Source organism: Cannabis sativa, chromosome 2 (assembly GCF_029168945.1).
Source record: "Cannabis sativa cultivar Pink pepper isolate KNU-18-1 chromosome 2, ASM2916894v1, whole genome shotgun sequence".
Classification (NCBI taxonomy): Eukaryota; Viridiplantae; Streptophyta; class Magnoliopsida; order Rosales; family Cannabaceae; genus Cannabis; species Cannabis sativa.
Genome location: NC_083602.1, coordinates 120,400 through 146,090, shown reverse-complemented (window position 1 = coordinate 146,090; position 25,691 = coordinate 120,400). Strand labels below are relative to the sequence as shown.

General features: G+C 31.3%; 2 protein-coding genes and 1 long non-coding RNA gene across 3 annotated transcripts; 2 read left to right on the top strand and 1 right to left on the bottom strand.

The window, feature by feature from the left end:
• Window positions 1–309: 309 nt before the first annotated feature.
• LOC115719567 (uncharacterized) lies at window positions 310–2,995 on the bottom strand. Its single transcript, XM_030648665.2, has 9 exons — window positions 2,809–2,995; window positions 2,604–2,721; window positions 2,416–2,512; window positions 2,276–2,335; window positions 1,800–1,862; window positions 1,488–1,685; window positions 1,276–1,387; window positions 933–1,132; window positions 310–735 (listed from the first exon to the last, which is right to left on the bottom strand). The coding sequence occupies exons 2-9, from the start codon at window positions 2,705–2,707 to the stop codon at window positions 643–645; spliced, it is 927 nt and encodes a 308-aa protein (XP_030504525.2). The 5' UTR covers window positions 2,708–2,721; window positions 2,809–2,995; the 3' UTR covers window positions 310–642.
• Window positions 2,996–9,228: 6,233 nt separating this feature from the next.
• On the top strand, window positions 9,229–13,165 carry LOC115719063 (wall-associated receptor kinase-like 1). Its single transcript, XM_061109725.1, has 5 exons — window positions 9,229–9,332; window positions 9,420–9,893; window positions 10,649–11,110; window positions 11,203–11,334; window positions 11,743–13,165. The coding sequence occupies exons 2-5, from the start codon at window positions 9,425–9,427 to the stop codon at window positions 13,038–13,040; spliced, it is 2,361 nt and encodes a 786-aa protein (XP_060965708.1). The 5' UTR covers window positions 9,229–9,332; window positions 9,420–9,424; the 3' UTR covers window positions 13,041–13,165.
• A 9,822-nt stretch (window positions 13,166–22,987) lies between these two features.
• On the top strand, window positions 22,988–24,469 carry LOC133034608 (uncharacterized). Its single transcript, XR_009686020.1, has 2 exons — window positions 22,988–23,528; window positions 23,625–24,469. It is a non-coding gene; the product is annotated as an uncharacterized LOC133034608 (long non-coding RNA).
• The last annotated feature ends 1,222 nt before the right edge of the window (window positions 24,470–25,691 follow it).

The following is a 25,691-nucleotide window of genomic DNA, read 5'->3' as shown; positions in this document are numbered from 1 at the left end:
TATGTAATTAATTACCATTTTATATCTAAACATATCTTGAATTTTAAAATAATGTAATTATTAGACTTAGTATAAAGTGAATTACACAATTAAAAGTGTAGTCCTTATTCAAAAATACAAATAATTAATATTTATACGTGTAATAAGTGTGCAATTTCAGCATGTATATAGCATTTATTTTCTTTTATCATAGAAATAACACTAGATGTCATATGTATTAGTGAAAAAAAAAAACCATATCACAGAACAACTCACTACTTTTCAAAAAAAAAAGAAAAAAACTCAACTAGATCATCTTCACATCTTCTATTTACACATAATTCTCAGTAGGGCCCTTTATTGATATCATAAATAAGAGGGAGGTAGCTTGGTTTGGACCAGTTAATAAATAGAATTACAAACAGATATGAACCCATCATGGACTTAAAATCACAATGCAACCGGGGGATGAAAAAATTATCATATTGCATTATTTCCATTGGAATAAGAACAAAAAAAAGCTTCTGGGCAAGATAACTAATCATTACAAAAGGGTATATCTCTATCTCCCACCCATTGGAACTATATAACAAGCATAATCCAGTTTAACAATGCCTTGGTGGAGCACTCGCGATAGGTATACTATCTTTGCACAAATACAAATTAAGAGTCTTGCGGTGTCTCGAATCTTGTTGGAGTATCGATTCCCATCATACAGCAGATGCCAGATACTAGGATTATAAGCAAAACAATACCCTGCAAGAATCACAAAGTTTAAACACCATTAGAATTTACTACAACACCGACAATGGCAATATGAACCTTTGCCAAAGAAAAAAAGAGAGAAATGGTTCCTACACAGTTTAGCATTGAATTTTACTTTGAAAACATATATAGTGGAAATTATTTGTCAGAAACTAATAAAAGATTGTCATATAAAATTCAAAACTTACAACTAGAAGTCCCTCCAAAAGTGATGATTTGATCTTGCAAACTTCACCACAGATTGTAGAATTGGTGCCTTCAGCCAAAAATCTTTCTACATCCCGAGATAATGGATACTGAATAGACTTAGAAGGGGTTGAGACATATAGAACTGCGTATTTTTCCCCAGACTGATCCATGGAACCAACAAGCTCGCCAAAAGTTTCAGCTGCACAATTAGTCAAAATATTTGGTAAGACAACCTCAGACAGGACTGTACTATCACATAGTCCAAAGTAAGATACATTGATACAATGTCATAATCAACCGATCAATCAACAAACAGATCTACTCAAACACTAATTAACATACCCTCAGAATGTGATTGCTGAGCATTATCCAGAGAGTTAGAATCTTCATGGCAGAACACGACCACATCTGCTTCCCCATTAGCTCTCTTTTCTGTCCTTGAACTCAGATAATCCTATATCATCCATAGAGGCAAAGAAAAAGACATCAGATATTTATCTTACACATTAACATTAACAGTAAACGATTTCATATACCATAGTCAAATCACTTACACGAACAGACTGCACATTTGCAAGTTTATTGAAGTTTCCATCTGGTAGAGAGCATGACTCTGAGACAACAATATTACCCAGATTAATGTTGTTTCCACAAGTCTCAGTAACTCCTTGTAGCAAAGAATCGGCCATTGAATCCTCTGTTGCAGCAATGTAGGGGTATGCCGTAGAGAAATTAGATTTTGTAAAGGACACCTACACAAGAGTGAAGAACATGGCATGCTAGCTGTTAAAGAAAGTCCCTTGATATCGAAAAATTGGCAATAGAATAACCAAAAACAAGTGGGCAATAATGCTTTTCTTCGTTACCTTGAGAAAGTCCACAAAATCTTTGTCTGCATTGGTGTTTGCAAAAAGATCAGAAGACTGCAGCTGCAGAAATGAAAATGAATAATATCAATAACAACAACAACAAATATACCCATACATTGTTCTGTATCCAATTTCAGCAGCAAGTATAAGGTTTATAGATTCAGCAAACTTGAGGCCCAAAGACAATCTTGGTGATGGGTGTATTTTGAATTTTGGATTAGTAAGTATGTGTAATGGACCTGCTATAAGGGGTGTATATCTTCTAAATTGTTGAATTATGTAAATGGGAAATTATACCTTTAGTTGTTAATAATACATTGTTCTGTATCTCCTAGTCCATAAACTAAATAAGCAGTTTTAGAAAGCAAAAGAAAGCTTTCAAATTTCAAAGCTGAATTTAGTAGATGGGTTAATTGAGTATTAGAGAGTTAATAATAAGATGATGATGATAAAGGAGTAAAGATCTAATGTACCTGTGAACCAACAAAGATAAGAGCCAGATCCAGAGATTGCTTAACTTGGTCTTCTGAGCACTAAAGAAAAGAAAAGAAAAACTTAAAATTTGAATCAACAAGTGGAAATGTCAATGATTAAATCCAATTAACTAACTAACCAGCAAGTGTGACCATCCAGGTTGGGAGAGGAGGGACTTTGCCAGATCCTTTGGAGAAAGAGTCTGATAATTTACAGATGACGATGATGGATGAACCCTAAGAATGTGACAATAGTTGAATATACAATACAATTGGGAGAAATATAAAGAGAAAGAGAAATAATGATTGGATTGATAAGGAAAGATACCGATGTGAAGACCAGAGGAAAGCAGGGACAGTTGAGGAGGATCCAGATGGAATCAAAGCTGAAAGAAGTAAGAGCAACAGCACTGCCATAGGCGCCTTCTTCATCTTCAATTTAGTGTCTGTTCAAACCCAAATCTTCAAATGTAAATCAACTGAAACCCTATAAGAAGAAGAAGAAGAAGAAGAAGAAGAAGAGACGTGCTTACCTTTAATCGATTGAATTGAATTGAATTGAAGAAAGCCCTAGAAGAAGAAGAAGAAGAAGATGAAGAAAGGTGAGATTTTGATTTTGATTTGGGAATTTGGAATTAGAACATAACACAACAAACAACGAACAAAACCAAAGAAGGAAGGAGCCGAGCCAATCATTCAATCATTCATTTGGGCCACTTTCGTGGGCCCATTACTAGCCCACTTCCCTAATCACTCATTCATTTGGGCCACTTTCATGGACTTAAAATAATCATGAATATATCCTTCTTTTCTTGACAAACTAAGAAATATACACAAATTGTTTTGCCTTATCGATATATACCAATGTCAGAATTTCTTCTACTTTTGACGAATTCAACAAGTGATTTGCTGAATTCTTCAATGCATTACTTGAAGAGGGTTCAATCATTTTACAACCCATCATTCTCTCTTCATAAAACATATACTACTTCTTTATGTAAATGATGTGATTTTGACAAGTATTAATAATTAGCAAGAGTTAGAGGCATTGTATAGGAGAATCTATTGGAAACTCCACTACTTACCTATAATTAAGTTGGTTATTTTCAATCAACAAATTGAGTCATTTTTTAGGTATTAAGTCACATGAAAGCAACATAAAGAGTTTTACAGTATGTCAAATCATCTCGTGGACATGGCATTTTTACTATCGTCTACATCTAAAGTAAACCTAGAAGCTTTCATATTTAGATATTGGGCTGAAAAGTAAGAAGCAACACACAATATTTAGGTCATATGCAAAGGCAGAATACTAAACTATGGCCAACACAATATGTGAGGTCAGGTAATTTGGCTTCTTTCAATCCTAAAAGAACTAGGAATATCTCACAAAGGACCGGTCCTATTACTAAGGCTGATTTTGAGATTGGGTGAACCTTAACAAAATAAAAAATATTTGGCCATTTAATTAAAAAAGAATACTATTTTTTAAAATTACTGAAAATTATGTATATTTTTTTAAAGGAAAAATATTTTTTTGAGTTCTTGAGATAAGTGGGCTTTAGGCACGGGTCTAGTCCGCTTTAATCCAGGTGTATATTGTGACAGTAAGGCTGCTCGACACATTAAGGCTGCTCGACACATTACCACTAATCCGTTTTATTATAAAAGGACAAAACATATTGAGATTAATTATCCGATAAAAAAAGAAAGACTCATCAAAATAGTCCATATTTCAACTACAGACCAATTTGTAGATTTACTAACCAAATTTTTGTTTTCAACTCTCAGTTCAAGCTATTTAAAGACATGACGGGCTTACAGAACTATTAGGGGGAGTATTAAGATTAGTGGAGTAGTTAATTGAGTTGGTAGGTTAGTTATGTAATGTATAAAGTTAGTTACAATTGTATTGCTTTAGTTACTAGTTAGTTACCAAAGTTTGTGTATTAGCTAGTCTATAAGTTGCTAAGTGTACTATGTTATTGATTCAATGCTTGATATCAATGAGAAATTATCTTTCTCTACTTTCAAATATCTCTTTACAAATAAAAAAATAAGAGATATATGAATTATTTTTATTGCTGCATGCATAGATAAAAAGCAAAATTCCCTCTCCTCTAAAAGAATAAAAAAAAAAAAAGAAAAAGAATAAAAGAATAAAGAGAGTAATTATTAAAAAGCAAAAGTAATAATAAGAAAAGTGCATGGCATTGCATTGCATTGCTATTGGGAATGGGATAAAGCTGCAGAAGCATATGTATATATACATAAAGACAATGAAATTAAAGACAAATAAGGAGTTGTTGTGTTGTGTCGTGTGTCACATTGTGCTGTATATAAATTATGTTGTGCCGTGTGCTATAATTAAATATGTATCATATCATGATCATGTCATGCTTAATTTTGTGCATATGCTCAATTGGGTCAACTTGTTTATTCATACAAGTTTAAATTCGTGGTATACTTTTTTAATTTTTCATTTTATCTTTGCAATTTATGAGATATTTATTCATGCAATTTATAGTTTAAGTTATTTTTATACAATTTTACAATAATATTTCATAGAAAATTATTAAAATATAAATATAAATATTTGTTAATAAATACTCAAGTTATTATTATTAGTACTTTTAAATTAGACTGTTATGTACTGTATCTTTCGGGTGTCGTGTCATACTTATAATTAGCTTATATATATTTTTTTGTACTGTATGATGTTGTAGCATTATAAGCTCATCATGCCGATTTAATTTATGCCGTATAAAAAAATCCGACCACTATTTACAACATCTAATCTCACTACTATTATTGATTCAATTATTACAAAGGTGTCATGTTACTTATCTTATATTATTACAATGTTATCACATGATTCAATTTCTATGTGTCTTCAAATTCACCACTTAATTAATACTAAATTGGATAATAATAATTATATATATGCTTACGTAATGGAAACTAAAACTGCTTACGTCTAACTCACTCACCTATATCTTATTTTTGTGTAAATATGATATTATTATTGGTAGAAAATACTATATTTAATATAATAATTATTATAAAATATCGATAACTAATTACAAAACGTCACTATTTTTAAGTGGTATTTAGTAAGTTAGTATCACTTGTACTTTATAGTAATATTCATACATATTTTTTTTTCAGACATTTAAAAATAACATTTAATCCGATCCAATCATAATTAGATATCCAATATTTAATAATCGGTTATAATTGAATCAGTCGGTTGTCATTAAATTAAATCAATTTATGGACACTCCTAGTCATACCAAAAAATAAAATATAAATAATTATTTATTGTGCAGATGAAAAAAAAAATAGTTATCCATAATAAAATATTAAAACTTTATTTACGATACTATAAATTATTTAATTTTTTTTGAAAATTTATAAATTACTCTAAATAATTATAACATGCACAATTATGAAAAAAAAAAATTCTACATAATTATCTCTAATTAGTATATATTTTTTTTTTCTAAACAGCAAAGAAATATATATATATATATATACTAGATAAGAGTTACGTGGCGAGCCACGTAACTATTAGTTTTATATAAGTTCTAATGGTTTTTGTTTAAGAATTCGGTAACTAAGCAACGGCAACAACAATGGTAGATAGATCTATTTAAGTTTTTTATATTTGTAAAGATTATAAATCTAAACTTTTAATTTTCGTGATTCGAGATTTTGAATTGTTCTGATTTATTTGTTTATGAATTTATTGAAATACTTGAATATTTATTTGTTCTGATTTTGAATTGTTCTGATTTATTCATATTTGAATATTTATATTGATGATTGTTAATGAAATTAGTCTGTAGCTTTGTGTTTCTAGAAAAAAAAGTATTTTTTAATGTAGAGTTTAAATTTTATATTGACGATTGTTAATGAAATTAATCTGTAGCTTTATGTTTCATGAAAAAAAAGGTATTATTTTATATAGAGTTTAAATTTAAATTTATATAAACATATTTATTTTTAAAAAGAGTAATTCAACAAAAAAAAAAATCGCATAAATACACAAATAAATTAATTTTTTTTTTAAGTCTATGGTGGCTTAAAATTTCGCAGAAACTATATATTTGTCGACCTAATTCATCCTATATGCTAATGTGGAACTCCATAGGATCGTTACAAAGCCACTTGAAAACCCAAACTACAAAATCGAAATTAATCAAATCCACCCAACAATAAGAAGAAAGTAGATTAAGAAAGTAATTCCAATACAAACATCAATGGCAGAGAACAAGTATCACAGCAATCAAGATAAACAAATCTCATTCTGATTAAGAGCATTTACATAAAGAAATGACATTTCAATCAAGATAAAGAAAGCTAAGCTAGAGTACGAACATGTTATCCACAATGAAATAAGAAATTAACAATGGAGAATAGACAATTCAATTCATTATAATCAAACAAACAAAACTAATGTATGAACATGTTCACCTAGAATCTTCATCAAACAGTGACTGAAATAAATCGATCATTAACTAATCAAAAATGTTATTCACAGACCAAAACACTAAAATGATCCAATGAAATAACCAACAGCAATGGAAAATTGACATTTCATTTCATTTCATCGTAATATCAAATAAGCAAAGCTAGTAACCAAAATTTAGAACAAGAGCTCGACAATTATAACTAAATCGAAATGTCACAACAACGAAGAGCAGACATTTCATTTCATCATAATCGAATAAACAAAATTGAAGATGCAAAATCATGATACATACGATGAAGAAACAAAAAAAGAACGAGCTCACACACAAAACAGAACAAGAACAACAGACATTTCATTTCCTTTCATTTCATCGTAATCAAATAAGCTATAACAATAATCAAACACCGAAAACGAAATTCAAGAAGCAAAATCCAAAACAAGAACAAGAATATCCAAATAATAAAATAAAAAAATCAATAAATTAAAAATATTAAAAGAAGAGATTGAGAGAGAGAAACCGAATGAAAGAATGTAGATCGTGGATGAACAATTCTCGAAATCCAGGAGCAAGAGCAAGAGAGAGTGAACCTTTGTCTGTTTTAAATTCTGAAAGTTGAAACCGATATTTTGGGTGTGGCCAGAAAGATTTGGGAGGAAAGAAAGAGAATATTTTTAGCCATGCATGTTAAATACGAAGCTAAATTTAAAATTAAGAATAATAACAAGAAAATTAAAAAGTACCTATACCGGAGTGCAAAGCCATAACTGCGTTTGGTTGATCGTAAACCAAAGCGAGAGAATTGGATTTGATAATTTGGAGATATACAGGTTGTTAGAGAGATATGTGCCTAAGATAATTTTTTTTTTTTAATTTAAAAAAAGATTGTTTAATTTTTTGGGTTTAATTATTGGGTTTATTTGTTAACGGGAGATCAAACCTATTAACATCGTTAAATTTAACAGAATATTTTTTTTTATTTTTAAGGTATATTCTGTTAAACCAAGAAATGCCGTTAGATATGCACTTTTAATATATAAAGATATATATTGAAACATCATCCCTTATTCCCTTTTAAAAAGTGATACTTATTTTTTCTATATTGTGGACATGGATTCTGTTGACTGAGATTTTCAGCAACCAATAAAATATTATAAGATTAGAAAGCTGTAAGAAAGTTAGAGAAGGATTTTTTACGTGGTTGGGGCGTTAATGAGCCTTAGTCCACGAGTCTATATCATTTATGGATGTCTTTAATACAGAGAATGTATTTGGTGAGTGTTTACTCCTATAAATACAGAGAATGTTCTTGGTGAGTATTTACTCTTCTTGCTCTTATGCAACTCAAGATTCTCGACCCCCTTTAATGAGTTTTGAGGGGGTATTATAGTGTTTTTGGTGGGGTGATCCCCAGAATTATTGTACATGTGTATCTATAAGTATCTATAAAGTTGGGCATTCCCAATGAACAGGCCCGGCCCTGGGCATAGGCGGGCTAGGCCTGTGCCTAGGGCCCACCTATCCCAGGGGCCCAAAAAAATATTTACATTTTAAAATTATACCATTTTTTTTTACTGATTTTGAAAAATACCATATTTTTTTCTAAATAAGGGCCCAAAATAATTTTTTTTTCTATGGCCCACTAAAAGTCAGGGCCGGCCCTGCCAATGAATATACCATGAGTAATGCATGGTCAAATCCCTAGGTGCTGTAGGGCTTTTATGTGGAATGTCCTTATTGTCTTTTGACTGATGTGACTCTTCACAGTGCAGCCGTCAATAGACTTAAATGATCATTACTTCGTAGCTGCAGATTGGGGGTTGTGCCGTCAGACTTTATTGCGTGTAGTCCCAACACGCTTCCTCCCATGCGACATTAAATGCGAATTGACTGCTCAGGGGAAGCCTAACACCTCGCGGAGATGCCTTAGTATTACTTGGGCATCTTGACGCGCATGAGGCTTAGCATGCCTTCTCCGGGAGGCACGTCCCAGATGCTACCTTATATCACAAATACTTAGCAAATAATTCAAGCCTTAATACGTTCTGATCCACGTGTTCCTGTTCGGTTAGTCCACGTATATTGGGCAAAACCAGGGGCAAGAGATTCCAATGTTATATATTATTAATTTAAAGTAATGGACGACCAATATTTAAAAAGTCGTTGTCCTTATTACATTATAATATAACGATATAATTAATTAGATATTTTTTTATATTAAAATATATTAATAGCAATATTCTACATTTTATAATACTTAACATCTTAAATTGTGACTTAAATTTCTCGTTAATTAATATATTATTGATGTGACGTAAGACTACTTACGTCACGTGAGAATATCTTCTATAACTTTAACTTAAATAATGTTAGGTAGGAAAACATTAAAGTGATCTCCTCACATGCTGTACGTACCCTATAATTGCTTATAATATATAATTAAATATATATATATATATAGAAAGGTCAGGACACTATATATATACATACATATATCTTCCAATTATTTTTACAAGATATAGTTTTCATAATTAAGTTTCCTTAATAGTTATAACTGATTAAAACGATCCATCCTCTGAATTCTGGTACGTATTTATAACTTGTTTGTTATAATTAATATATATAAATAATAATTAATGAATTTGTTTGTTTTTTATATGTTGGACATGCAGAAAAAATGGTAGTGTGTATGGTCAAATACTATTACTACTTGTTTGTAGTAATTAATGGATTGTCATCAATAGTATCATCATTATCGTCACCATCATCGTCATCGTTTGCGAGAGATGGTTGTGAAGAAAAGTGTGGGGATGTAACGATTCCATATCCTTTCGGAATGGGATCGTCATCAAAATGTTATATTGACAAAAGCTTTCAAATCTCTTGTGAGAATGGGATTACTCCTTTTCTCAACATTAGTAGTACTAGTAGATTACAAGTACTTAATTTCTCATTATTCGACGATGATGGAGATCAAGGCCAATGGGTTCGGGTTACAAGCCCCATTAGTTTCTTCGATAATTGTTCGAACAAGGAAACCAATGCAAATCCACCGAATTTGTCGGGAACCCCCTTTTACTATAGTTCTGGGAATAAATTTGTTGCAGTGAGTTGTGGTGTTCTTGCCAAGTTGGAAACAAACACAGGTATATACATATTTAGTTCAATTTTGTACGTAGTAATAATATTCACACACTCACGTAACTAAGACTTAATTTTAAATATTATAAACTTGTGTTCCTTGTAGATGGATGTGTAGATTTGTGAAAAAAATGAGATGGAATTTGATTAGAGAAGAAAACTATCGTAAATAGGAGTAAAATTGGTAAAATAATTAAAAAAAAAGGTAAATATAATATATTTTAAAAAAGAGGGTAAAAATTAAAAACATCAAGTTAAAAAAAATATGTAATATAATTTCCTCTAATATTTCAACCCCTCAACTAAAACCCACTAATTTAAACTCTTAACAAATACCTCCATAATATTTTATTTTATTTTTTAAATATTCCATAAAAAGTATTTTTAGAGAGACAATAAAAAAATAGTTACATTAAGTGATAACTTTTCAATCATAATATAATTTTTTTGCGGCTAAATGTGATTTTTAGTCACAACAAAAAATTACTTGTATCTAAAATATAGTATTTAATTACAAATTGTCACTAATTTAGTTTAGTCACAACACGTATTGTGACTAAAAACACATTTAGTCACAATAAATTGTAATTTTATGATTAATACTTTTAGCTACGGATGTTTTACTCACAACATAGGAACGGTAATTTATAATTAGTCATAACTTTTTTACTTTTAGTCGCATAAGATTTTTTTATAGTAAGATTGTATAAAAATCTATAAAATTTATTATATTATTAATTCGTTTGGTTATTAATTACAGGTGATAATACCTTTTTTGGATGCACAAGCAGCAGCAATGGATCTACATGCACCAATTCATTATCATCATCATCATCCAATATTGATATTAAGATGATTAATTGTAGTAATAATGAAGTTGATTGTTGTACTACTCTCTTCTCTTCTAATTCTGCTACCACCACCATCAACATCTCCATGGATAATAATAACGATTTATCCATGGCAGCGGGGACATGCAAATATGCATTCCTCGTAGATAATAATTATACAGGAAAATATTATAATGATAATAATAATATAGTTCCTGTTCGAATAAGTTGGCGTCTTAACCATTCCCTTTTTGATATATTCAAACAAGATATTATGCCAACAAAGTCAAGTAATACATTTTACTGTAAGGATTCCACTTCTGATCTCCCATTTATTTGTCACTGCAATAAAGGATATAGAGGAAATCCTTATATTGTGGATGGCTGTAAAGGTAGGTAATATTTAAATTAATTATATATGTTAATAATGTTCTAGCTAGCTAATCAATGAATTAATTATAATTAAAATTATTAAAATTTACAGACATTGATGAATGCAAGGAGACACCAAAAAGATGTAGTCCTCCCAAAGGGCGTTGCGTGAATACTGTCGGGGGCTTTATCTGTAAAGACAGCAACAAGCTCGGACGTACTAAAGCCAAGTTTTTCTTTATAGGTACCTAATAATTATTAATTAAATCTTTTTTTTCTTGTGTTTTGTTTTGGTACACTATCCCATATCTAGTTTATTTAGGGATGGCAATTCCAGTTAGTATGTTGTGTGTACACGTAAAAATTTATAACAACAACTTGCATAATTTTCGTATCATGTGTTGAATTTATAAAATTTCGTGTCGTGTTGTCGGCTTATAAGCTAAATTGTTGTTTTTAGTGTCATCGTATCGTGTGGAACTCTTAGATTTATATAATTTAGATAGCTGACACGAACACAATTCTTGACGTGAAAAATTTATAAAACACAAACACATAAACACAACCTGCATAATTTTCATTGGAAAAAGTCTTCATTGGAAAAAAGTGACATATATATTTATATAAATCCATGTTTACTTATATAAAACAGGTATTGGGAGTGGTCTTGGAGCAATAGCTCAAGTTTTTGGTGCATGGAGACTAATGAGACATGTAAGGAAAATACAAGATATTAAAGGCAAGAGTAGGTTCTTCAAACGGAATGGTGGTCTTTCGTGGGAAGACCAAATAAATTCAACTGATAATAATAATCTTTCTTTGGTGGAAGATTATGATGAAGAACAACAAAATAATTCAAGTGAAGATAATATTGTTGATCCGAATAATTTGGAGGAGGGAAATGAAGAAAAAAATTCAAGTGATGTTGATAATAAGTTGTTCGAGTTAGAAGAGTTGGAGAAGGCAACTAATCGTTTTAGTGTACGAATTTTTGGCCAAGGAAATCAAGGTTCTGTGTACAAAGGAATGTTGGAAGATGGAAGGATTGTTGGTGTAAAAAAGTTCATATTAATTGATGAAGCCAAAGTCGCTGAATTCATCAACGAGGTTGTGATTCTTTCACGAATCAATCATAGAAATATTGTCAAGTTGTTTGGATGTTGTTTGGAGAATGATGTTCCACTTCTTGTTTATGAATTCATATCAAATGGAACGCTTTCTGAGTACATTCACGAGAGAAAGGCAGGGTTTTCTTTTTCATGGAATATGCGATTACAAATTGCAATTGATGTTGCAACAGCTCTTTCCTACTTACATGCAATTCCTTCTTTTAAAAATTTTCATTGGGATGTAAACTCTACAAACATACTCCTTCACGAAAATTTGAGGGCAAAACTTGCAACCTTTGGTACAACAAGAACGATTTCCTTGGATATAAAAAATCATTTGCACGATACATCTGTTTATCTGGATCCAGAATACTTTGAATCTCGTCAATTTACAGATAAGAGTGATGTTTACAGTTTTGGAGTAGTTCTAGCCGAACTTTTAACTGGACGAAAAGCAATATCTACAAAAGGGCAGTTAGAGGACGAAGAAAGAATTTTGGCCGTATATTTCGTCAAAATGATGAAAATAAAGAATGAGAATAGCGTGTTTGAGATTATTGAGAGTGAAGTTGTGAAAACTGCGCAAAAAAGGGATATCTTAAGTGTTGCTGAGCTTGCACGAAAATGCTTAAGGGCCAGCGGAAATGATCGACCTACGATGAGAGAAGTTAAAAATGAGCTTCAGAAGTTAGGAGGCATTGGTGATGGAGGTGGTCAACAAATTAATAATGAAGAGGAGGAATTAGTAGCTGATGATCAAATTTTAGAGAATAATAATGCCTCATCATCAGCAGCTGGAGGGTTTTTTGATAGTATTACTAGTACTACTACATCTTTTTAATTATATATTATATTCATGTTTTGATAATTAATATATGTGGTGTGATTGTAGTAACTTATAATATGTATGTATTCATGTTTTAATAACAATTAATATGAGATGTTTGATTTGGTGGGAATTTAGAATTAAAACTCAACAAATCATGAAGCTAAGACAACTACAACGTAAGAGTTCCGGAATTACGATTATCCTTGTCTAGGTGTGTTTCTTTATTTCTCTTTCACTTTAATATCTTCATGCAATCTATGATTTTTTTTATTCAAATTTAAAGATCTATAAAATAATCATTAATTTAAGTTCATTTCTAGACTAGATACTACTTTATGCTTTGCTTTACTTCTCTTGATCTCTCTAATACTTATTTGCCATTTTTTTTCAGTCGAGGTTAGAATGTAGACTTATAATATAATCATAGACATAATATACCATATATATTTCATAATCATTAAGTATGTGTTTATTTTGTCAATAATCATAATAGGATAGTTAATAGTCATTAAGTATGTATTTAGAGGCACATGAGAGCACCCTTAAAACTAAAATTGGCCCGTCCACCGAGGAGCATTGAGGGTCGATCTGATGGTGAGCACTATGTTATATTATATTGTTATAATATAAGATAGATTAAAATATTAAAATGTAACATATTATATATTGATATGAGATTAATGTATATAATGTGTTTGAGAGTTACATACATCTAATATTCACATAAATTGTAACATAAGAGGTGGAGTTACTTACATTTTGTAACCTCCACAATTATCACCAATAATAAGTGTGTAAAAAGGTGTTACACATTTTAATTTGAAATTCTTAATGCTATGGGAGTTAAGGTGTGTGCATGAGTTACATATCATCCATGAGGGTTATAAGTTTGAATTTCAAAGTGTGTGATCTTAAACACTATAAATAGAGGTCGTTGGTTCATTTGTGAATACACATTTTTTGTGAGTTTCTATCAAAGAAAGCACTTTGCTAGAAACTATAAGCTTGATAATTTCAGAAAGCTATTTCCATTTCTTTCTTCCCTAAGTGCTTGTGGTAGGGGGAAATAAGCTTTTGGACAAAGGTGAAAAACCTTGTTCAAGTTTTGTGATTCCCCTACTTGACACTTGGTGTTAGTGATGTTGAGATTGTTCTCACATTTATATATATACTATTATTTATATTGTATTTTATAATCTTCTCTTCATCTTATTTTCTATACTTATGTGTATATATTGTCTAGAGTTGTAACATTATTTTATCAATATTATTGTTCTTATACTTTTCATTTTGAGTTGTATTTTGACTTTGGTCTTTCTATTGAAGCACCTATAAATTTCCAACACACTAAGGGTCGGCCTGATGAGAAGCACTAAGGGTCAGCCCAATAAGGAGCACTAAGGGTCGGCCTTTGTGATGAGCACTGAGGGCTCAGCCCAATGAGGAGCACTGAGGGTCGGTGCATTATGACTTGTCTTGGTAACTGGGGATTTTGGTCATATATAAGTCTTCACGACTTTGGCCATGACTCCTCGCGACTTTGGTCATGAGTCCTTTGGGTGTCTTCACGTCATCTATTTCTCTTAGTGACCTTTTGATATCTTGAACAAAATTCATGCATATTTATTGATTTTTAGAGGGAAATAATTTATTACTTTACATAATAATACAATAATAAAATTAATGATAAAGTTATTATTTTTTTTTTACATTTTATTAAAAATACTAAATTTTGCATCAAATTTAATAATTGTACATACTAAAAATAGATGCAAATGCACAATTTTACATTATAGTATACCTATATATAAGAAATTAACTTGGCATAAATTTATCCAAGTTAAATAATAACATATTTTATGAGGCCAGGAATGTGAGTATTGATAATATAATCTTCCCAATCAATAGAGTTGTGATCAAAATTGAATGCTTCCATTAGCTCCAAATTCCTACTCCCTTTTACTTTATTTTCTCTTAGCCCTTCACAATATGTGTCGTCAATCTACAATTAACAATCAATTATAATTAATCAATTAAGGGATATTAGCGGCTAAACCACCTGAACTTTACGATTTGTAACAGTTAATCACAAAAAACTGAAATTTTAGCAGCTAAACTATTTAAACCCTAGTTCCGTTTTGCTCTGCACCCCTCCGTCTAAAAATCGCAGTTAAGTGACACGGTGGACTGTCTTCTTTCTCTGTCTCTTCTCACCACCGGAGTCAAAGTACCGTCTCACCACTGGAGACCCAAAACCCCAAAACCCAAAACCCCCAAGCCAGAACCAGTCAAAAGACACTAGAAGAAGCTCTGAGCAGAGTGGAAGCAGCAAACACAGGGGAACTAGCAGTTGAAGAAGCTCTACGTAGATGGAGATCCGAACATGGTCAAAGAAGACGCTCTTCGGTTCATAACTCAACCAAATTTAAGAACTCTCACCTGTCTCACCACTGAAGAGATTCACGTCTCCTCGATGTGAATGGACTACACATGGTGACTGATGGGTCAAAACTTGTTTTGAAGCCAACATTGTCAATTGGAAAAATTCTAAGCAGGAAGCTACTATTACCCGAAGAGCTCGAAATGGGATTGTGTGGAAAAGGTTTTGAAAAACCAAAGGTTTCATTGGGTCAAATGCTTGGTAAACAAAATGGTGATATACCATCTTCTATGAGACCTGAGAAGGAAAATTGTAACAAGCAACTTTCAAGTAAGCGAAAGAGGGCTTAGGGGCTTTGGTTTTCGGGGTTTTGGGTTTCGGGGGTTTTGGGTCTCCGGTGGTGAGACGGTGCTTCGGCTCCAGTGGTGAGACGAGAGAGAGAAAGAGGGCTGGGAGGGTTTCTCCAGAAAAAGAAGAAGAAAGAAGAAAGAAGAAGAAGAAGAAGAAAGAAGAAGAAAAAGAAGAAAAAAGTTAAAAAAAAATTACATTTTTAATTTTTTAAATTAAAAAAAGTAAAAAAGAAAATTTTTGATTTTTTAATTTTTTAAAATATTTATAATTATTTTTTAAAACTACTATTAGGTGGACCACTAAAAAATAAGGAAGTTTTAATTTCGAATTTTCTTCATCTCTTTTAATATCAATATATATAATATTAATTAATATTTATAATTTTAAATAATAAGAAATTATATTACCTTTGAGTTCCAAACTCTCTCATTGTGGCATTAATGGCTGCTTCGGAAGCTTTAGTTTCTCAAAGTTGAGACAATTAATGTGTGACCAATTCTATTTCTATTTTAAAATCAAGTTTGGTGAAAGTTTTTGTTAGCGTTTCACCAAACTCGAATGCTTTCTCTGATATTATTCCCTCCTTTTCACTGCATACATAAGCTGATCAAATTATAAATTAAAAAAACTAATATTTAGTAACATGACTGATGTAATATTAGTCATATAATCTATATTAATTTAATGGTAAACATAACTATTTTATCCATACAACAACCAAAAACAACACATATTTTTTGACGAATATTTTAGTTAGATATATATATTTTAGATTAGTTAGGATATTTTACTCATGATACATATATTGTAATAAATTTTTTTATGACTAGAAGTAAAATTAATATTATAGTTATAGAAAATTATATGTGTAAAACTAAATTATATATTACTCAACAATTAATAAAAATATTACTAACCAGCTGACAAATGGAGTAGCTTCTTTAATTTTATCCACATTATTAAATTCTCAAAATAAAAATTGTAGGAATCATCTTTTTTGAGAAATTTTAAAGAGTAAATCAAAGAATCTATTAACATGAACAAAAGTTCATGATTTCTAAGGATTTAGGCTGCTAATTGATCATCTTTATGATATGAATTAGGTCTTTATAGTAAATTGTTAGTTTGATAAAGACAGCTTAATTACATATCGGTCTTTGCCGTTTATAATATCTATTATATACAATACCTTCACTGAGATGCCATACTACATCAACGATCCGAATTGAGATTGCTTACACCGAATAACGGGCATTAGTGAACCGTACTAACAATCATTGATTAAAGATTTCATAACTTTAATATGTTGCTGACTATTTTATTTATGACTCGTGATCTTAATTCTCCATACAATATCAATCATAGTCTCATATATGACTAACAATTTTTTTAATATTTATATATACATAAATTATTAATAAATAATTAAATCATCAAATATAATAATATTATTCTCTTTACTTATTAAAATGTATTTACATGTCTTTTCAGGTATAACCTCTAACATTTTTTTTTTTTTTTTTTGTAGATTGCTTTGATTTTATTTTTTTTAATCTTATTGTACATTATTACTACAAAAAGCTTACTTTTAGTCACAATAAAATTTGTGACTAAAAATAAAAAAAAATCGCGACTAATTATAAATTATTATTCCTATATTGTGACTAAAATATCCGTATTTAAAGGTATTAATCACAAAAATTATAATTTATTGTGAGTAAATATATTTTTAGTCACAATACTTGTTGTGACTAAAACTAAATTAGTCTGTCTAAATATTATATTTATAAGTTACATGTAATTTTTTATTGTTATCGTAAGTCACATTTAATCACAAAATATATATATTATAATTAAAAAATTGTCACTATAAATAAAAATATATACTAGTAAATTATTAATATATATTTTTTTTGTAATATTTATTAAACTAAATATATGATATTGGATAATAGTATGATACTTTTAACGGATCTGTTAACTTAGAGACTAACGGACAAATAAAAAATATGACCTTGAGGACTATTGCCGCTATTTTTGGAGGTTGGGGACTTATCTGTATCAAACTGAACTTTTTAGGGACTTTTGCCGCAAATTTCCCTAATAATAATAAACTAATATATATCCTTAATTAGCATGTGTGGATGTAATTGGTTGGAGACTACAACCATATATTTTTTGTATGGGCGTGTATCACGTACGTACAAAGGCTTATTAATTAATTAGATATATTAAAGGTGGACTCAATATGTGTTTACACAGAATTAATTAATTGTTGAAAATTAATAACTGATGAGCCACATATATTTTCCATTCGCGTGTGTATCACGATGATGGTTTATTAATTACAAAATAAGCTGGACTAGCTAACTCTTTATATTCCTTCATTCACATTGTCCATCAATTAATCATAACTCCCAACTACTTGAAAATGAAAATGGTGTGAGTAAAAGTGACCCATTTCATTCATTGTCGGGGACCATATAGACCCAGCCAGATTATATTTGTTTGCTTCTTATTAATTGTCTTTTTAATTATTTATATACACATATTCAAAGGGATATTAAAATTTTTGGGGGGGCCACCTTTTCTTTCGGTGTGGACTTATATTTCGAAAGTCCAATAAATAATTGATTATTATCGATCTCTTTTATTGGATAATTTAGTCTATTAATTTTATTATTACTCACTATAAATATAAAATTGCATTCTTTGATAATATATAATTATATTTACAGAATTTTTATTTGTAGTCCATCAATATAAGCAGTTCGTCCTTTAATTATTATAATTAGAGTTGGTCAAAATACTGTTTTACCCTTCTAGTTATCTATTGATTCCTTATGTACCATTAATTCAATGTGAATAGTTAATCTATAACTTATTATAGATTTAGATCCAGCTGTTAGCACTTCCAGAATTAACACTATAAGAGAACTAATATTCAATTCGTTAGGAAAGCTTGAATTTCACTATTGTATAACATGTTCCCAACCACCACTACTACAAAAGTCAGAATTCGCGACGGTCCTAAAAACACTTTTTTTGAGGGACCGTCGCTAAAAAAATTAAGTAATTGTTTGAAACTGTCGGGAAAAAAAATTAGTATTCCCGGATCCCGACGGTTTATAACAGTAATTACAGGAATATGCGACAGTTTTAATTAGAATTCGTAAATTTATTAGGTCCTTATACCTGACAGTTTAAAACCGTCGCCTATAGGATAGGCGACGTCGCGGTGACGGTTTTAAACTGTCGGGTATAAGGGCCAAATAAAAAATCGTTACCTACTTCTCGCCACATTTTCCACGTGCCCACTTACTTATTTTCTATTTCTCACATGCACGCCCACCTATTTCTTCTCCATTTCCCACACCCTAAAACAAAAATCTTAACTCTCTGAAATCCCACCCACGCCTCTGCACCATCGCCCTCCTCTCTCATCGTTTTCTCTCTCTCTCTCTCTCGATCTCCCTTTCTTCTCGTCTCTCTCGTCCATTGATCTCCACTTAGCCCTCCTTCCGTCGGTCTCCCTCTCCTCTCCGTCGCATACGTCGGACCACCACCACCTCCCGTTGGTGTCCCTCTCATCTCCGTCTCATACGTCGGACCACCACCACCTCCCGTTGGTGTCCCTCTCATCTCCGTCTCATACGTCGGACTACCACTACCTCCCGTCCATCTCCCTCTCTCTCCAAGCTCGGTATAAATACATTTCTTTATTTATATACTTTTTTATTTATTATATATACTTATTTTATAATTGTATAAATTTAATGTGTTTTAAAGTTAGTTGTTATTGTAATAAAATTAATTAGTTATTTTATTTTAATTTAGATAAAATTATATAAAAAGGAAAAAAAAAAATGGGGAAAAAATAGATTTTTTGTGCCAATTAATTCACATTAAAATTTTACTCTTATTTTCTTGGATTGGATGGATCCAGTCCAATTCAATACATACTGGACCTAAAATATTAGATGTATCCGATCCAAAAATACTATGTGTGAAATATTTGATAAACCCAAATATAAACTAATAAATATATATGAAATACATCCAATTATAAATGAAACCGATCCAATTCAACAATTCAATGGATGTTGGGTGGATTGGATGACTGAAATTAATTGGATCCGAATAGTAAAATATAATATCTAATATATAACATTGGATGTGGTCCAATAAACACCCTAATTAACTTAGGATTCAAAGTTGCTTCCACACCTATACGGTGTTGATATTTGTTTAGAAAAATTTATAAATGCAATGGAGTATAATAATGTAGCTTTAATTTATTACTTAAGCAATTAATATGATGTAATATTTGTATACAATTCATGTTTATATGCATATTGTTGACAAAATTAATGACACAATTTTATGAATGAAGCAATTAATAAGGACCCTACCAGAGTTGGCTGGATTCGAGTAGCTAGTTTGCATCAAATTAATGAACGGCTGATTGTATCTTTTTTTGTTTTTCGATGGGCTATAAATATATGAAGCAGAGAAATGTTTTCAGCAAAAAAAGAAAAAAAAGCAATAATCTTACAAAATAAAAGAAAAGAAAAGTGCGATTATAAATATTAATTATGCCGACGGGGCCAGTGAAACTTTTTCAAGGGTATTCAAGCGCCACCGGGAGCGGTCACTCGACTGCAGTTGTGGGAGAAAGCAGTACTGACGGAGTCCAATGCCATGTTACTTACACCATTTGCGATGGTGAGAAGTCACTGATGAATTTGATAGACCTGAATCAGTCTGCGAATATCGATATCCTTAGTTTGGTTTCAGGTCACGAGAAGTTTAATTTCGTAAAGAGTCTGAATATCAAGGACAAGGACTTGTTAATTGTTGTTCATGCTCGAAAAGTGGAAGGGAAGGAAGTTCAGACCATCTCTAGATTGGCATCTGATCATATTTCTGTTCCGATCACCAATAATCTGAAAGACTTCTTTCTGTATTATGGCGACTCATATGTTTCGTCGATCACACGTGGGGGAGAATATATTGGAGTCTACTCATTTCACTCAGAAACCAAAAATGAAAGTATGAAGTTGGAGTTGGAGCTCAAGGCCAATGGAGTATTCAAGTTTGGCTCCCTCGATGCCGATTTTGAAGGTAAACTGCAAAAAACCCTTGACAATGTTGAGTCACAGGTTTCATTCAACCAGATGATGTTAGGGTTGGACGATGTACCCTTGCCCAAAAGAGAAGACATGGTTGAGTTTGCCCGCACGTTTCCCAGCCAAAAACTCAATGCGCCCAAAGTTCTTGCATTTGAAACCATGGGATATGAACACGTCGTTGGGAGCGATTTTTTGTGCATCGCAGTAAATCGAGATATGTTAGTGGGCCTGGCAGCAAAATTGGACAAGGTATCCAAACTGATGGAACGAATCAACGAAATACAATCCATCTATGATTTTTACGGTGGCTACGAAGACTCTCAACTATGCAATGTCCTCCTCCAAGCAAAAAAGGACTTGGTGTCACTGAAAACAAATTTTTTAGATTTTCAAAAAGATCCAACCACGCCTCTCACCATACCGGAGCCGCCTTCCCTTTCCAACGGTATGCCGCACATCACATACAAAATTTACTCAGAGGAGTATGGCAGACGTGGTGATGACAATTCAGCCCCATTTAACTTGTTCACAACGGTGGATGAGTACATCAAGAATAAAACGAGGATTACAGGGATTCAGATTCGAAGCATTCATGATTCTACGATCTCCTGTATCACCGTTGATTTCGAATCCACCACTGGAAGGCGCACGGAGAAGTATGGCAATGACGAAGGAGGTTTGAGTAAAAAGCTGGTGTTCGAAGATGGTGATTTTATCAAGAAAATTTATGTCAGAGCCGACCATATTCTTGATCGCCTAGGCATATTTCTCGATGAAAATAGATCCATTATTGCTGGTGGCGATAATGAAACAGAACACACGTTTAACGTCCCTGATGGTAGTTTCATTCTGGGATTTACGGGCTTCTCTGCCGGTATAATCGGTCAGATCCAGATCATCTATGCGGCGTTCCAGCCGGCCAAATGGTCCCAACTTATTTGAAAACCAAACACACTTGATTTAATAAAACCTGCCATTGTCTGTACTCACCTGATTTGGACAGACAATCAAGTGTTAGTTTTTCTTTCCCATTTAATTATACTTAATTATCAGTACGTGTGGGTTGTGATGAGAATAAGTACGAGAGTCATGCATGCATGGTCGTATTCTTATGCATGCATTTAATTATGTTTGAGTGTGATTAGGTCAGTATTTTGTCACATATATATGTATATATTATCTTGGTTGTGAGATCGAGTAATTAGTACGAGAGTCATGCATGGTCGTATTCTTATGCATGCATTTAAATAATTACGTGAGCGAATAGTTGTATAATATGCATGTATGTATGTATGTATGTATTCATGCATGTTTTAATAATATAAGTGATATGTGATGATTGTTATTTCTAGTTAATTTTGGTACGTAAAATATATATATGCCTCTATATACCTTCATTACTAAATAATTGTATGTTTCTCATCAAGCTCTTTTATTGCCTCCTTGGATAAAGTACTAGCAATATTGTCTAGTAAGGATAAAGTAGGAAAAATAAACTACTTGGAAAATTTAATACCATATTGATCTGGCGCGTTAAAATTGGTTAATAATTTTCTATATTATTAAATAAAAATGTGTGTGGGACCTGAAATTCGCACCTATAACAATAAGACACCTCTTGTGATGCTTGACACCATAAGAGCATGTGCCACTTTCAAAGTGTCAAGAGCTAGTCATTGTTTTTAATAGATTTTGTGTTGCTTATATTTTTTTTTTCAAATCAGATATGTGTATATTACAACTAGAATAACATTTACATCCAAACGTAATAGACTGGAAGTATTACGATTTTCCAAACCAATCAAAATCTAGCCTAGAAACTTTCTTAAGTCATCAGCAATGGAAGCAAAATATCAAATGATTAGATTAAATGATTTGTAAAATACTAAAATAATACTAAGTATTTGATGGAATTATTTTACCAAGACTTAGATTTACTGACAAGTATGTTTTTAAACATCCTAAATATAAACTTCTAAAACGATATGAAATACACACATAAAAGTTTCAGAAACCTTACAGTAGTTGTAGCAGAATTTAATGTCTCCTTCCACTCAGATCTCTAACCTTTGAATCCTTTCTCACTACAAGAATTTTGGTTATTAGCAGCGGAAGAATTAGCAGCGGAGCAAATCCGCCGCTACTAATAGGACTAATATCGGCGGACTTCTGCTATTAAATGTTATTTATTTTTTTTTTTGTATAAAAATGTATTAGCGGCGGACCCATGTACTATTAGCGGCGGGGGTCCGCCGCTAATACTAAAATAAAAAAAGTGCGGGAAATTTCTCACTCAAATATTTTCAAAATTTTTTAGCAGCGGACTTTTTTTGTTATTAGCGGCGGAAACCCGCCCCTAATAATAAGAAATCTGACAATTTTATTATTAGCGGCGGAATCCTATTATTACCAGCGGAATAGTCCGCCGCTAATAATATCGTATAAAAAAATGCTATCAGATTCATTTTCCTTCATTTTCCTTTCCTTCATTTTTCTTTCTCTTCTCTCTCAAAAATTTCTCCTCTACACCCACCTTCCTCAGCCCTTCCCCGCCTCCCTCCGCCCACCTTAAACCCCTCTGCCCAGAGCAACACCACCACCCTTAACGATCTACCACCAGTGCAAGTTTTTTTAACAGTAAGTTTTCTATTTTAACATTTATTATTTATATATATAAAAATATATTTTTAATTCTATAAATATTTTTCTAATTTTTTTTCTAATATTGTTAAGGTCTCTACTATCTCAACCACTATTGGCCGAAACCAAAAGTGCACAACCGATGCATATTTTTAGTAGGTCAGTTTTTTCATCTCTTTTTTTCCTTACAACTTATAATTTTTTGTTAATAAAATAGTTATATATTTGATTATTTTTAGTGTGAACGTTTAAAATATATATGGTTTGGTTAAGTGTGTATATATATATATGTACGACTGAAAAATCTGAAAAAAATTAGTATTTTTCTATATTAAATTTATAGTATATATGTATGCATTCATTTATATGATTATATAGATGTAATATACAATAATAATCTCAATGCTTTATGTATTTATTATTTAATTATAATCTTGTGTTTTTTCAAATTTGGGAGAATTTTTTTTTTTTTGGAATATTTTACAGCTTATTGGATCAATATTATTCACAAATTTATATTTGTGAAAGGTATGTTTTTAACAATATAAGATTTTCTTTGGCTTGTTAAAATTATTTTATGACTATTCTATTAGGTTTAAATAATCATTTATTATATAGTTTTATTTCATTTAAGTATTTAATAATAATGGCGAGTTTATTGACTTGTTAACAGGAGTAATATTTTTATCTACGCCAATACACCTAGAGTTTTGAGATTAGTTTGGGGACCTCGATCTTCTCTGTCGGCCACAACAATCACAATTAACCTTATATTTTTTTTTTTGGAGTGATTATAAACGAGACTAGTGATTAACTTTTGTATTTTTGTTATATTAAGACATTGTAATTATTTACTTAGAGAATATTGTATTAACTAATTTGTGTAATAACTATTATCATTCAATATTAAAATTAATTTTAATTTATGTTTATGTTAATTATTTGGCTTAAAGTTTATTATTTAATATATTTTTTTTAAGCAATACTATTTTTAATTTAAAATATATTGATTAATAATTTATATTAAAAAAAACAAAAAAAAAATTAGAGGCGGACTGGCCCGCCGCTAATAATAATGTCAGTTTACGAATCTGACATTATAATTAGCGGCGGGTGTGTCAGTCCGCTGCTAATACATATTATTAACGACCGGGTATTACCGGCGGATTAATAGCGGCGGGCTCCGCCGCTATTAACCTTTACCGGCGGATTTTGCTATCATTAGCAGCGGAAGGCTCCGCCCCTAATGATGATAAATGTTGTAGTGTCTGTAGCAGAGTATCACCAAGATCTGAGTCCGAATCTCCTTCTCTTGAAACTGGATTCTTCACAGCCTTACACACTATGATTGAGTACCACTTGATGTGTGTGGGCACTTACTCGATTCACTCTAGGTTTTTGGTTTTGAAGAGAGAAAGAGAGAGAGGGTTTCGAATTAGGTAGAGAGAAGGTGGCTCAAAATTTGCTGAAGGAAAGAGTTTGCATCATCTTTTTCTTTGAGCCTATCACTACCTATTTATAGGAAACCACTTAGGGTTAGGTTAGATTTATTTGGCATTAAAATAATGAAAAAATAAAATGGTAAATTGCTTCCCAAGTGGCTGGCCATGGATAGTGGGCCCCCACTTTGCAATTTTGCCATTTTTCCAATTATTCATCTTATTTTCTCAAAAATATCAATTTTCCAATTTAACCACTTAAATGCCAAATCCAACTATTTAATACTTAAAATTAATTATTAAATAATATTACCATTTAATATATTTATTAATTAGACTTAATAAGGTCTCTTAATTAACAAATAAACCCTAAAATCTCTTTTCTTCACAATTAAGCTCTAGCTTAGTGAAAATTCATAAACTAGACATAGTCTAATTTTAGAATTATAATTGATTAATTAAAATCAATTAACCGAGTCTTACAAGCAATATTGTCTCAACTAGTATGGTGACCATGTGCCTATATATCCGAGCTTCTAATAAGCAAATCTAGTATTTACCAATTAAATCAACTAACTTATTAATTCCTCATTGCATCCACCATAGAACTTGGAATTGCGCTCTTAGTTATATAGAACGCTCTATATGTTCCACGATATAGATACACTATTAATTATCCATTGTTATAATCCCAATAATCAAAGATCCTCTATAGATGATT

Excerpts from the sequence above, each read along its gene's own strand:
- LOC115719567 (XM_030648665.2), bottom strand. The coding sequence starts at position 2,707 with ATGAAGAAGGCGCCTATGGCAGTGCTGTTGCTCTTACTTCTTTCAGCT. Across the intron at positions 1,686-1,799 it reads ATTTTGTGGACTTTCTCAAG|GTGTCCTTTACAAAATCTAA; the intron begins GTAACGAAGAAA and ends ACTCTTGTGTAG. Across the intron at positions 1,388-1,487 it reads CAAATGTGCAGTCTGTTCGT|GATTATCTGAGTTCAAGGAC; the intron begins GTAAGTGATTTG and ends TGGATGATATAG.
- LOC115719063 (XM_061109725.1), top strand. The coding sequence starts at position 9,425 with ATGGTAGTGTGTATGGTCAAATACTATTACTACTTGTTTGTAGTAATT. Across the intron at positions 9,894-10,648 it reads CAAGTTGGAAACAAACACAG|GTGATAATACCTTTTTTGGA; the intron begins GTATATACATAT and ends TATTAATTACAG. Across the intron at positions 11,111-11,202 it reads TATTGTGGATGGCTGTAAAG|ACATTGATGAATGCAAGGAG; the intron begins GTAGGTAATATT and ends TAAAATTTACAG.